This window comes from Squalius cephalus (assembly GCF_949319135.1).
Source record: "Squalius cephalus genome assembly, chromosome: 8".
Classification (NCBI taxonomy): Eukaryota; Metazoa; Chordata; class Actinopteri; order Cypriniformes; family Leuciscidae; genus Squalius; species Squalius cephalus.
The window spans coordinates 15,254,655-15,267,061 of record NC_137129.1 but is presented as its reverse complement, the minus strand read 5'-3'; the positions used below and the strand labels follow the sequence as shown (position 1 = coordinate 15,267,061).

Genomic DNA, 12,407 nt, shown 5'->3' with positions numbered 1-12,407 from the left:
TTAGAAAATGCCTAGAAAGGAAATGTTGATAATATTGTTTGGGAAGTCACTGCAAGCACATAGGTCTCATTGGCAAAGTTTTATTTGAAACCAAAAAAAAAAAAAAAAAAAAAAAAAAAAGGGTTGTGGGTTACAATATACTTTTAAAACATCTTGTGACATTGACAAAAAAAAAACTTCCAAGAATCAAGATTGCGTATACCAAGTAAAAGTTCTACTTTTTTAAAACGTAATAAAAATACAATAATAAAAAGGTAACTGACATTTGTAGAACATCGCTGTAATTAACGTTCATCTATATAAACCATGTTTTACCACCGGATCATTCACACAGTTCCCCGTACATTGGGTCATTTTCAGAATTTTGGCCAACAAATAGCAAGTACAATCTCTATATTATAGTTCAATGGAAAACATTTTTTTTTTCCTTCACTTCACGGCCAAAACTTTTCAAAGAGGACCTGCGTTTAGAACCATAAATTGTTGTGAGGCTTTATGGATGGTACAGCATTCAGTTTAGGAAATGCGAGTAGCGACTCAGATGTTTGACCATAACTGGGATGGATACATAACTTTGTACAAACTTCAAGTTTAAATGTCTCATCAGGGAGTGTCCAACAGCAACAGCTTTAATGGTTCTGTGTGTTGTCAGTCTATTATCTGCAGATCTTTGGGGAGCTGCTCTCTCAGAGCTCAGCTGTGGTTACTCCATGCTCTCGGGGTCGGCCTGGGCCATATATGCATCCAACTCGGCATCCAGGTGGCCCTTGGTCTTGGACATGTAAGCATCAAGCTGGTTGTCCAACTGCTCACGTGTGACGATGGCACGACCTGCTCCTCGGCCTCTGCCGCGTCCACGACCTCTTCCAGCAAACCCTCCGCGACCTCTCAGACCTCCGCGGCCTAAGAGAGAACCATTGAGAGACACACTTAAGCATGCAAGAGAAATACGAACAACACTAACTGGCAAAAATGTGTATTTAACTTTTAAATTTTAGACAATCTAGCAAGAATCTACTAATATTATACATCATACCTCTTCCTCCAGCTGCTCCACGAGCTGCACCTCGGCCACCAAAAGCTCCTCGTCCTGTAGGTCCTCCGCGCTGACGCATGCCTCGACGGAGACCAATGCGTCCAGGACCACCCCTACCTCTCATCGGACCTGCACCTAAGAAATAAAAAATAAAAACAACTGTTTTACTAAAAGAACATGGATGGTAAAAATACTTCCAGAATGCCTAAGGGAGTGCTTGCAGTTAGGGATAGCAAATTAGTATTATAAGTTGAGAATACAAAGATCAATAATGTTTGGTTGGTGTTTTAATGCCATGCCAGCTTTCATGGCTATATTATTGGTAAGTAACAAAGTTAAATTATTGGCTGCACAATTTATAATTTCAGCATCGACTTTGCGATGAAATAAGTTTTCTACAGAGCTGCTTTATAGCTGAACTGAACTCATGAAAATGGATGCGCATTATTTTATTGGATTTGTGCATTAGGTCTTAAAGTGTGAGCAGCCTAATACACCTTCTGCCATCTCTTTTCTTTTGTTGTTCTGTTAACATTAATGCCAAAGACAATCACTTTTGTAGCTATAACAAATATCGATTATATTTCACTTATACACAGTGTAGACTATGCAGTAGGGGTGTAAAGATATTCAAACCTAACTGAAAAAGGTGTGTCTTATGCTTTCAAGACGAATACAGCATTGCAGCCTAACCACCATTAATCGCAATAAGATCTGCGTTTTGCTACTTTTGATGAGAAACAGTGTCATTTCAAATTGTCCATTTTATCATGAAATACAAACAATAAATGCCGTTTTGATGCTCTTTAATGTGGCGTGACAAATCACTATATAGGCGCCTCAGTTTAAGCAGTAGCGCGAGTGAACGCGATCATCTCTTCCTAATAAACATGAATCAACATCTGAAGGCATGTTGAAAGATACAGTACAACTTACTGAAACGTATTATATCTTGTGTAATCGCTCAATCAGTATTCCAACGGCGGAATATCTCATGTAGCATTACATTTACCTCAAGCAAGTCATTCAGTGTCCACAGCTTGTTAATCAGCTAGAGAATTTAACTCTTTCGCTAAATGTATGAAATATATCAGCCTATATATTCATTATATTTTACTTAACCTGTAAGTGATGTCTTGATTAATGTATGTTTAAAATATGAGAATGACAGCCAGGGTGTAAATGATTATATTAACAAATTAATTGGAGTAAAAACAATTAAACTTAGAAGTTAATGCAAAAACTCCCTTTGGCAGTTGAGTGTTGATTATATATAAAAATAAATTGCAACTGAATTTAGGCTAATAGTTTGGGCTCTGTTGTGAAACTTTAATATTATAGTAATGTGCAAGTAAGGGCTCCGTATATAGTTCACACCATTAGCAGAGACCATTTTATCCTTAAATTACAACTGAATTAATTTAAAGACACCATTTGTTCAGTAAACCACAGTCTAATAAAAAAAGCAATTTAGGTTCTCTCATGGCTCCTCGAGGTGGCGCTCAACACATGAATGAGGGAAACGTGAACAAAAGTTAACTAGCCAAAGAAAAAAAAGAGGTTTTTAACAGGATGGTGGACAGCAGTTTGAGCAAAATAATAGATGCCCAAACCACGTTTAAGTCCAAAGTCTGGACACACTTCAGCTTTTATACCATTTATAGGACACACACTGTAAATGTTGTAATGGTAAAGCTTTGACGCTCTACACAGAGTGCTTTGTGAAGGATTTTTTTTTATTAATCATAACTAACATTTCTTTTTCTTGCAGAATTAACCATTACATGCTTTTGAAACCTAAAATGTCCCCAAACACCTTGGCCTAAGTCAGTGTGTGTCTGAATAATTTCCGGATATAACAAAAGAGGATATGAAACTAGACATGTTTAAATATATAAACTCGTGACTTTTGAGTAACAAAGTGAAGTAATTAAGAAATCAGGAATTGCTTTTTACCTAGTGAAAGAAGGGTTTGCTGAATTATACATATGACGAACCAATCACATTGTAGAAAAATGATGTAATGACTCATGTCACTATTGCCATGCTCCTATTCTATAAAAACTGTTCTACTACTTTTGCTGGTGGGCTTCTCTCTGAAATTGGTCTGAGGTCCTCCGGCTGTGATTAAAGCATATTCGAAGGCATTGTCTGGAGTCTGTCTAGTTAATGCTGCACAGCAGGTTAAACACTAGAGATCTTACTTCTATTCTCAAGTGATAGTGTTTAGTGGACGAGCACTAGACCTTATTCCCAAGTGACAGCGTTCAGAAAAGGTTGAGACGTAGGCCGACTCGAACAGGTATTGAAGTAAGCTTAGTTGAGTATAAATTCATAGGTGTCTGGGACACGCGGTTTAACTTAAATTTAGGCGCATAGGAGAAAATCTACCACAGCTTACACATACACACGGGAGCATTTGAAAGCAGGCAACTATCAGCGATAGACGCCTGCTTTCAAAAGCTCCAGTGTATCTGTGTATCGCTCAGTTATGCTTGGTGTTTACAACATGTTTTTGAAGCATTGATCATTGTAGCCAATCACAGACATATATGTTGAGCGCATGAACACAATAGCCAATCAGAGGCGTTTAAGAATCCGCTCAACAGCGCTCAAAATGCCAGGGGGAAATGATGGTATCGTCACATTAAAACGTTTTAAATACCCAAGTCGTTACCTTTGACAACACTATTCCCAGGTTTTTTTTTTTAGGAAGCTGGTAAACACGGAGATGTTCACAAGTTTAAATAAAAGAGGTTGGCACATTTTAAATGTACCAGGTTTATAAAACAAGTTGATAAGCAGCTAAATGTGTCAGTTTACACACAAAAGAAAAGTTTACACTTTTAAAAAGTGTAAGCATCAAAATGTTTAAAGTTTTTCGGTCTAAAATAAATTTTACATTAAATAAAGTAATTTAATAATAATAAATGAATTTAATGAGAGAAAATCTGCTCGTAACCTTTTCACAGGCATTTTGTTTTCATAGTTAGATATCGTGATGCATCATTATAGGATTATCTAGGAATATTTTGAATATCGCAGAATTGCTGTATTGTGATATTATTGGTATCGTGAGCCTTATCAAGTATTATTGTATCGTGAGGTACACTGTGATTCCCACCCCTACTATTGGTAACATAGATTAACTTCTCTCAATAACTAAAAAAGAATTTAACGGAGGCAATGAGTCAACTGGATAAAATTAGCAGATACTCTATAAACTTCATTATAGCTTTAAAAAAAAAAAAAAAAAAAAAGCTCTTTTAATCATCTGCACTCCTTAGGGGAACAGTAGAGCAGGCTCAGCTGTCTCCTCCTGTTACCACCTACAGACTGCACAACAGGTGCAGGAACTACAAATCTAGTAGCACACCAGGGGTCTCCTAACAGCCATTAAATGACAGTTTAGCCCAATCAGCATGACGCAAGGTTTAGAGAGAGGGTGGCTAAACATGTGAAAAACATTACCACTGTAAAACATCATCTCAGCTGTACTGCAATGATTGACAGTTCCGAATGAAGAACAGATTTCTTTTGGCATGTTAAGAAGCTCACACTGCACTTACGGCAAAGAAAGCTTAATTCTGAAAACACATGCAGGCACTCTTCCTCAGATTTAGAACTATAGCGAGCCAGAATAAATGTATAAATAGGATGTGTGGCTTTTTGGACAGCGTCTGATAAGCACACTGGAAAACGGGAAATAAAAGCAGCAGTAGTGTCATGTAAAGACTGTTTGTCACCTCTAAGAGAGATCGCTCCTCTCATGGAACCGCCCCTCACTCTTCCTCGCAGTCCTCGTCCAGCTCCACGCAATCCTCCAGGAAAACCTCGTCCTCTGCCACCGCCCGGCATTAATGAGCCGATGGGCCGACCCAGTCTGGCCTGGATGTTGCTCTTCCCAAGTCGCTGCTTCAGGCTCTAAAGGTGATATAATGGATTGTTCCTTTAATAGGCACATCACATTTATTAACATTTAAAGGCAAAATGAAATGGCTTTCGTAATCTATCTGTAATGTATTACAGAATACAGAAACAGGGCAAGAAAAAAAAAAAAAAAAAAGCGAGGGTTTTATACTAGAATGACTGAACACAATACAAGCCTACAATTAAACTTGGTTTCCTTTGAATACTAGTCATTTGTGCAGAACAAGATGAAGAATATTTCTTAAGTGTATTACAAAAGTAAAAAAAATACCATTTTGATTACTTTCCTGATGACTTCAATTGTACACTGCCGTTTACCGCTGGTCATTTTTTCTCTCTTATTTTGTCTTTTTGCTCACAAAGACAAAATCTGATCAAAAATTCTATTACAATTTAAAATATTTTTTTATTTGAAATTTTTCAAATGCAATTTATTCTTGTAATGGTAAAGCTTAATTATCAGCATCATTACTCCAGTCTTCAGCATCACTAATTTGCTGCTCAAGAAACATTTATTATTATTAAAGTTGAAAACAGCTGTAATGGTTTTGTGGAAACTGTGATAATTTTCAGAATTCTTTAATGAATAGAAAGTATAAAGAACTTCCTATTTGGATGATAAATGTCTTTACAGTCACTTTTGATTAATTTAATGCATCCTTGCAGAATAAACCTAAATATTATTTTGAAAAAAATCTTACTGACCCCAACCTTTTAACAGTAGTGTTGTACATGTTAACTACATTTCGTTTTCAAATACTGCGACGCAGCCATCAGTCGATTTGCGACTCCAACTATATAACCTGAATGTGCCATTTAAGTCGTCTTTGTGCATTTCATCTCGTACCTGTTTGTGTTGCAGGGCAGCCTGCACAGAGGGCCTGTTCTCCATCTGCTGAGCGAGCCGGCGGTTGCGCGCACTGGCCATGTGCTGCTGCTGCATGGTCGCCCGGATGCTACTCGCTGTCGGCTGCTTGTTCTTCAGCATGTTTGTGAAGCTTGTGGAACACAACAGAAGGAGGAGACAGAGAGAGAGAAAGAGGAGGGAAAGGGGGATACGAGGAAAGGAGGGTTCCAAATCAAATCATTTCACACAGCATGGACGCAGCTACAGCGGCTCGTGTAGCAATATAGTGAATGCCCTTTTTAGACCACACGCGCTTTTATTTACTCTCTCTCTCGGTTACATGTGGAGACACCCCAACAAATCAGTAGTCTGGTTTAAACTGAACACTTATAGTATGGTTTTGAGAATATAGGGATGGCAGAAGAGAAGACAGAGGCTACATCGACATTAATACAGATACTTTTGAAAACAGCTTTTTCCTCAACGTTTTGGCCTTCCTTCCACACCGATACAGAATTTTTGTCCTGTAAAAATGGAGACTTTTGAAAACCCTTTCACAAATGGATACATTTGAAAATGCTGGTTTTTGCCACATTGTAGCACGTGCTATGAAAACCAAGGTATTCAAAGACTCATGTGACCCATATTGTACCCGTGGATATCTATGATTATACCGGCAATGTTGTGCCTTCTATTAATTTTCATAGTGTTGTTAAAAATAAATGTTACTTTGTACAATCTTCATACTACATACCTGTTAAGATGAAAGAAAATGTCTGTCCTGTGGCAAAACATGAGGGCAATAGCGTTTTAGACTATACACGGAACAGCGATTTTGAGTGCGACCAGAAAACACCAGTGGGGAGATATATCATAATGTGCCAGAAGAAGTGTCAGAACTATATATCTGGCCTCTGTGCATCATCTGTGAGCTCATATTGTATTTTATGCTTCTGCATTAAAATAATTGCAGTGTGGACTAGAAACTTTTGGAAACATTAGTTTTGAAATGAAAACGCCATTTTCAAATTAATCTGGATTAATGTAGATGCAGCCGGAGACAGAAAAGAGGCAGGTAGATTTCTTTCAGAGTGATTGCCACTTACAGGCCACCATCAACCTACTGTGATGTCATCAGTCCGAGACACCACACGGTGAGCTGGCCCAGGGCTAGAGGGGTGTCTGGCCACCCAGCCACTTACAACCAAGACCGTGACCTGATACATTGCTCTGCAAGATGCTTCTTCTGAGAAGAAGGGAAGGGGGTTGGGGGACAGGTCACGTCTTAAGTATGGACTGGGCACCTTTAATCCGTAGACAGAGAGAAATTGAGAAATGCAAAGGAGCAGAAAAAGGTCATCTAAGAGAGAGAGAGAGAGAGAGTGTGTTTTGTGTGAGAGAGGGCAAGAAATATGGATGGCACACATACCATCCTGCACTATCAACTCATTCCCATGGTCGAGGATGCTCTTCTGCAGAGAACTCAAGTGCAGTCGGCTTACCTCACCACCATTACCCTCTCACCTCCGGGTGTGCGCTGCTTACGCAAGAGACGCCTCGCCAAACATGGCACATTATTAGATCTTACACATCGACTCAAGTAACCGACGTCTTGTTGGGTAAGCGGAGCACACCGTGCGGGCAGTCTAGCGTCCATGTCAGATCTGATGTCTCCCCCTCAATGACCTCCATAGTACACGTGTCTTGAGGCTTCATGCCTTAGTTATCTCTGTATGCTTTTCCCCCCGGCCTTGAGATAATGCTGTCAGGATGCGTAGCGCCTCACCGCTCATTCAGGGACACCTTGGTGGTGCTTTTCAGCACGACTTTTTGAGAAGAAGGGGCACTCATGTTTCTTCAGACTTGCAGGGATCTCTCCTGCAGAGGAAACACAACAGAATAAAGACGTAAGATATCTTTACTACATGAAAGTGAAGGTTTCTGACAGACATCAGGACGTCAATGGGGAGGACTTGACGTCATATACAAATTGGCTGTATTTTAAAACCTAGCAATTTGACTTTCAGATGCCACAAACTCCTAAATGTGATCATCCTCGTGTGAGGGACCCCCATCCTAGAATTTAAATGCCATCTATATGGGCTCTTATATAAAGAACGAATTTATACCGTGAACATTTATATTATAAATGGGTCTAAAATATTAATAGGAAAATATTTAGTTTCTATTAAGCCATTATCTATTTGTTGCTCTTTTTTTTAAAACAATCCCCGGAACCGAGTAGTCTGAAACCCCCGACCTAGGCATCATTTTTGTATGAAGTATTTACTGTTTGTAACATGCTGGAAGGCTGCCAGTGTAAATGATTACCAAATATGTTGTGTAGCAGAACCATTGGTTTGAAAACACTTTTTAATTCATACCAGGCGTCAACATAATGAAAACAACAACAACAACGAGTTTTACCGGTTAATGTAAACCAATGTAAGTTAACGTTACTTACATAACTGACTGTTCACCACCCTAGTAATATCACCGTAACTCACACAAAACTTATTCGTATACATATATTAACCAATTCATGTTTAAGGCATATTTAATATGTTTAAATGTTTAAGATATATTAACGTTACCTTTTCTCTGGACGACTCGTGCAGTTGAGTCAGGGCAGATCTGTTAGCTGTGAGGCTAGCGCGTCGCTGAAGCAGCGGACTGACTCGACAAAATCCCTACTCAAAACTTCTCAATTTGACGAGCGGAAATTGTATAACTATCGCCCCTCTTCTAGATATATTTAAGAACTAAAAACAAAGCTATATCCCACAGAATAGGTTATTTAACACCAGTCTACTTTAATCTGCAACTCTATCTTCCTACCCTCCCCTCATTCATCACAAAATGGTGCTAACAACTGCGCGAGTTCGGAAAATGGAGCACTACTTGCTACGTCATATATCGCGAGATTTAAGTGTGAAAGGTTGTGTCCCAAAAAGCATACTTCCATACTAGTTATAGGGTTTGTGCATGAACTTTGTGCGTCAAGATTTTTAGCTTAAATCTTATTTTAGCTTAAATTTATATAAAAGTACAGGGGAAATTATTTATTTGAGGTACTCTGAGCATTTTTAAATAAATTGAAGTTTTAACCATTTTAAACCACAGAAAAACTAAAATGTACTTTTCATCAACAATTTAAGAATTAAAAATTACAGATATTGCATGTATATAGGCCTATAATCTTTATATATATATATATATATATATATATATATATATATATATATATATATATATATAGGGACTCCCATTCGAGGGACTCCCATTTAAAAAAACAAAACAAAACAAAGGCAGTCACTGCATATATTGTATAATTTATACTGTGATATAAAATATTATGTTGAAAATATTTAGTTTCTATTACATTATTTTTTTTCTTTCGTACTGTACTTTTTTATGTATTATTCATTTAAATCTAACTTCATTATTTTAATCCTTATTATTATCTATCTATTATTATGATTATTTTCACCATTTTCTCGAAACTGACCCCCTAGTACTCCCTTGCGGATCCTAGTTCGAAAACCCCTGCACTGACTGACTGTATCGATATCATTGATTAACAAGTGAATAGTATACAGTGAGTGTATACTAGCCTATATAGTGTACACATTTCATTCATTGCTTGAAATTTCAAGTCAGTTACCCATTATTTCTACAGTCTACACCACATCATACAATGTATACTGCGTCGTATGTATAGCAGTTCGCTAGTATTGTATTTGAACCTAGTCGATGAATTGCAGACTGCAGTTTAAGTCACTTCAGTGTTGGTTTCAAGAGAGAGACAGGAAGGTGACCGCTGATTTGAACACAGCCATATGTGTGACGCAGAATTTACGGAAACTTGGGGACTCACTGATTTACAAATCATCACAGCTCATGTACAGTCGCTGTTTTTATATATATGTTATAATATAAGGCGCAGTGACTGTTGTATCAAATTAAAGCGCAGTAAAGATGGCAGCGTTAGCAGTTGTGGAGACCCCATCAGGGAAAGATGCGCTCGCGGAGGGAATGCTGGACCTCTTGAGACCCGCGGTACAGCAGCTCGACTTACATGTGCACTCAGTCAGGTAGTGTATTTTTGGAAACCAAAACCTTTTTAAACCCTAGAAATGTTTAATTTACAATAAGCAGTTATGTTTGCTAGCATGCTAATCACTGTCAACATGACAGGTCTTGTGACTCAGAGTTGCTGTGACCATATTACATGTAAAACAATGACAGTTCATTTATTCGTTTGTTACTAAGCAGTTTCGCACGATTTATGCTTTTAAGATATGATTCATAATCATTTATTTTAAAGCGTGCAAATATGGACAGCTATATCGTTTACTATATACTGCAAATTTATCTTCACAGAGAAAGCCAAGTGGAACTTAGGGAACACATTGATAATTTGGCATCTGGTAAGTGATTTGATTATGCATTTGCAGTTTTTCTCGGTCGCTTTGATTTAATTCTCAAATTAGATTTTTATTTTCAAAAATTAAAATAATAAATTCAGATCTCTGAACAATTAGTAAACACCAGATTTGAATTTCTTATCTATTTAAGAAAATTGCATGTGTTTTGACACTTGTGAAAAATAGTAAGTACAATTGTATACAATTTGCATAATAACTAAATATACACATGGAGTTGATTCTCTGTGAAATTGTCATAATCTGCACAACTCCTAAACCTTCATTTATTGTGTGAGCCATCAAATGCAAATCCATTCAGTTATCAAAAATTGGTCAATCATACATATATATTCTGTAAATATTTATAACATGGCATGATTGTGATGTCTGCTTAATTGACAAATGACCTGCCTTAGTAATTAAATGGTAATCACAATCTTGCCAATGAAGGTTTGAAACATATATAGCTAGAGCTTGCCTGGATGTCATTTTGTGGCAGTTTTTGTTTCAGTATATATAGTAGGTTACATCTAGGGTACTTGCAATTGTGAATTTTCTGTTTACATGTAACACATTGCTACAAAAATAAATACTGTTAATGTACACATGCAAATGTGCATATTCTTTTTTTAGTGTACTACAATATTGACTTTTCCCAGTAAACTTTTACATACTGTTGAAATCTGTTGAAAAGCTCAATGTGATAGCATTCAGTTAGACAAAACACACATTCTTGTATAGAAATATTAAGTGGTCATTGTCAACAAAAGATGAAATTTCCATGGTGAAAAAACATCCAAACATTTGGACCAGTATGGCTCACATGATGATACATAAAGGTTCATTTTGGTGGCATGAATGAAATGTTTTGGGTGAGTTACTACATTTTGCAGACATGTGATAGAGTTGTGATGTCCCATAAAACAGTTGTGACAATTTCACTTACAGTTTAGAGAATGGTATGACTGTTTAAAAAAGTTAGTCAATGCAACGTGTTATGATTATGACTGACTCTTATGTCATAATGTAAAAACGATTTCTGCAGAATTCATGAATATTGTATCATCTCATGAATGCTATGTGTGCACATTTCTTCTGCAGAGTTGTGTAGGATCAACGAACACCAGAAGGTGGCACTAGACTTAGACCCATATGTTAAAAAACTTCTTAATGCCAGGAGAAGAGTGGTGCTTGTCAATAACATTCTCCAGAATGCACAGGTAAAAGACACAGAGACGTTGAATATAAAACATCAGTCATGCACATTATTGTCCTGAATTTTCTAATTCATCTTCTCAAATGTTTGTTTCAGGAACGTTTGCGGAGGTTGAACCATAATGTTGCTAAGGAGACAGCACGAAGGAAGACCATGCTTGAGGCATCAGGAGCATTTACCCCACGCTCTCCCAGCAAGCCGTGATGTCCTGTTGCTCACATTTTGAGAATGCACCATTACACTGTGCTCAATGCCAAGGACCAACGCTGTAGATTCACAGAATCTTCCTCACATTGATAAAGGGCACTGGGCTATGCAAAGCACTGCTACAGCAGAATTAATGTCAGTTCATTTAAGAGTAGTCGGGGAGACAGCAGTGTATACATGCACTCATTTCTTTGTTCAACATGACTTTTTGAATAAAAAGATTTGTCCGTATGAATGTAACTGATGCTGAAAAATGCTCTTATTGCAATGCTCTGGATTTCCTAATTATTTGCAAATTTATAAAATCATTTATCATTAATGTCAGAGATAGTATCCAGTTTAATGTACCAGATAAGGAAATCTCCTCCTCCCAGTCTTGATCTAATCAGTGGAAGCAGATTATAGTTTTACATTTTTTCTCACATGTGGAAAGCAGTATAGTGAATTATTTTCTTCTTTTTTGGTTTTATATGCAAGCTTGTTTCTGTCACATAATAATAATAAAAAAATACAAAATGTTTTTGGGACTTGTTATCTTACAGTTCTATTTTTCTCTAGTTTATACCTCACAATTCTGACTTTATAACTCATAATTGCGAGTTTTTGTCATAATTCTGAGAAAAAAGTCATAATTGTCAGATGTAACCTTGCAATTGAGAGATAAAAAAAAGTCAGACTTGTGAGATAAAGTCACAATTTGGGTGAACTATCCTTTAAAAAAAAGAAAACAATTTAAACATTTAA

General features: G+C 37.2%; 2 protein-coding genes across 3 annotated transcripts; one reads left to right on the top strand and one right to left on the bottom strand.

Moving 5' to 3' along the window:
• Window positions 1–284: 284 nt before the first annotated feature.
• Window positions 285–8,712, bottom strand: chtopa (chromatin target of PRMT1a). Of its 2 annotated transcripts, none has more exons than XM_079878437.1 (6): window positions 8,408–8,712; window positions 7,600–7,691; window positions 5,814–5,964; window positions 4,783–4,960; window positions 1,037–1,171; window positions 285–903 (listed from the first exon to the last, which is right to left on the bottom strand). In XM_079878437.1, the coding sequence occupies exons 2-6, from the start codon at window positions 7,662–7,664 to the stop codon at window positions 704–706; spliced, it is 729 nt and encodes a 242-aa protein (XP_079734563.1). In that variant the 5' UTR covers window positions 7,665–7,691; window positions 8,408–8,712; the 3' UTR covers window positions 285–703. The 2 variants fall into 2 exon arrangements, with proteins under 2 accessions (XP_079734563.1, XP_079734564.1); XM_079878438.1 differs by having other exon boundaries at window positions 7,243–7,691; window positions 8,408–8,675.
• A 687-nt stretch (window positions 8,713–9,399) lies between these two features.
• snapin (SNAP associated protein) lies at window positions 9,400–11,903 on the top strand. Its single transcript, XM_079879498.1, has 4 exons — window positions 9,400–9,907; window positions 10,197–10,243; window positions 11,342–11,460; window positions 11,553–11,903. Exons 1-4 carry the CDS (start codon window positions 9,792–9,794, stop codon window positions 11,658–11,660), a joined length of 390 nt encoding a protein of 129 aa, XP_079735624.1. The 5' UTR covers window positions 9,400–9,791; the 3' UTR covers window positions 11,661–11,903.
• The last annotated feature ends 504 nt before the right edge of the window (window positions 11,904–12,407 follow it).

Coding starts and splice junctions, on each gene's coding strand:
- chtopa (XM_079878437.1), bottom strand. CDS start 7,664: ATGAGTGCCCCTTCTTCTCAAAAAGTCGTGCTGAAAAGCACCACCAAG. Junction 5,965..7,599: donor AAGGTGTCCCTGAATGAGCG/GTGAGGCGCTAC, acceptor GTGTTCCACAAG/CTTCACAAACATGCTGAAGA. Junction 1,172..4,782: donor AGGAGCGATCTCTCTTAGAG/GTGACAAACAGT, acceptor TTTATTTCTTAG/GTGCAGGTCCGATGAGAGGT.
- snapin (XM_079879498.1), top strand. CDS start 9,792: ATGGCAGCGTTAGCAGTTGTGGAGACCCCATCAGGGAAAGATGCGCTC. Junction 9,908..10,196: donor TTACATGTGCACTCAGTCAG/GTAGTGTATTTT, acceptor TTATCTTCACAG/AGAAAGCCAAGTGGAACTTA. Junction 11,461..11,552: donor ACATTCTCCAGAATGCACAG/GTAAAAGACACA, acceptor TGTTTGTTTCAG/GAACGTTTGCGGAGGTTGAA.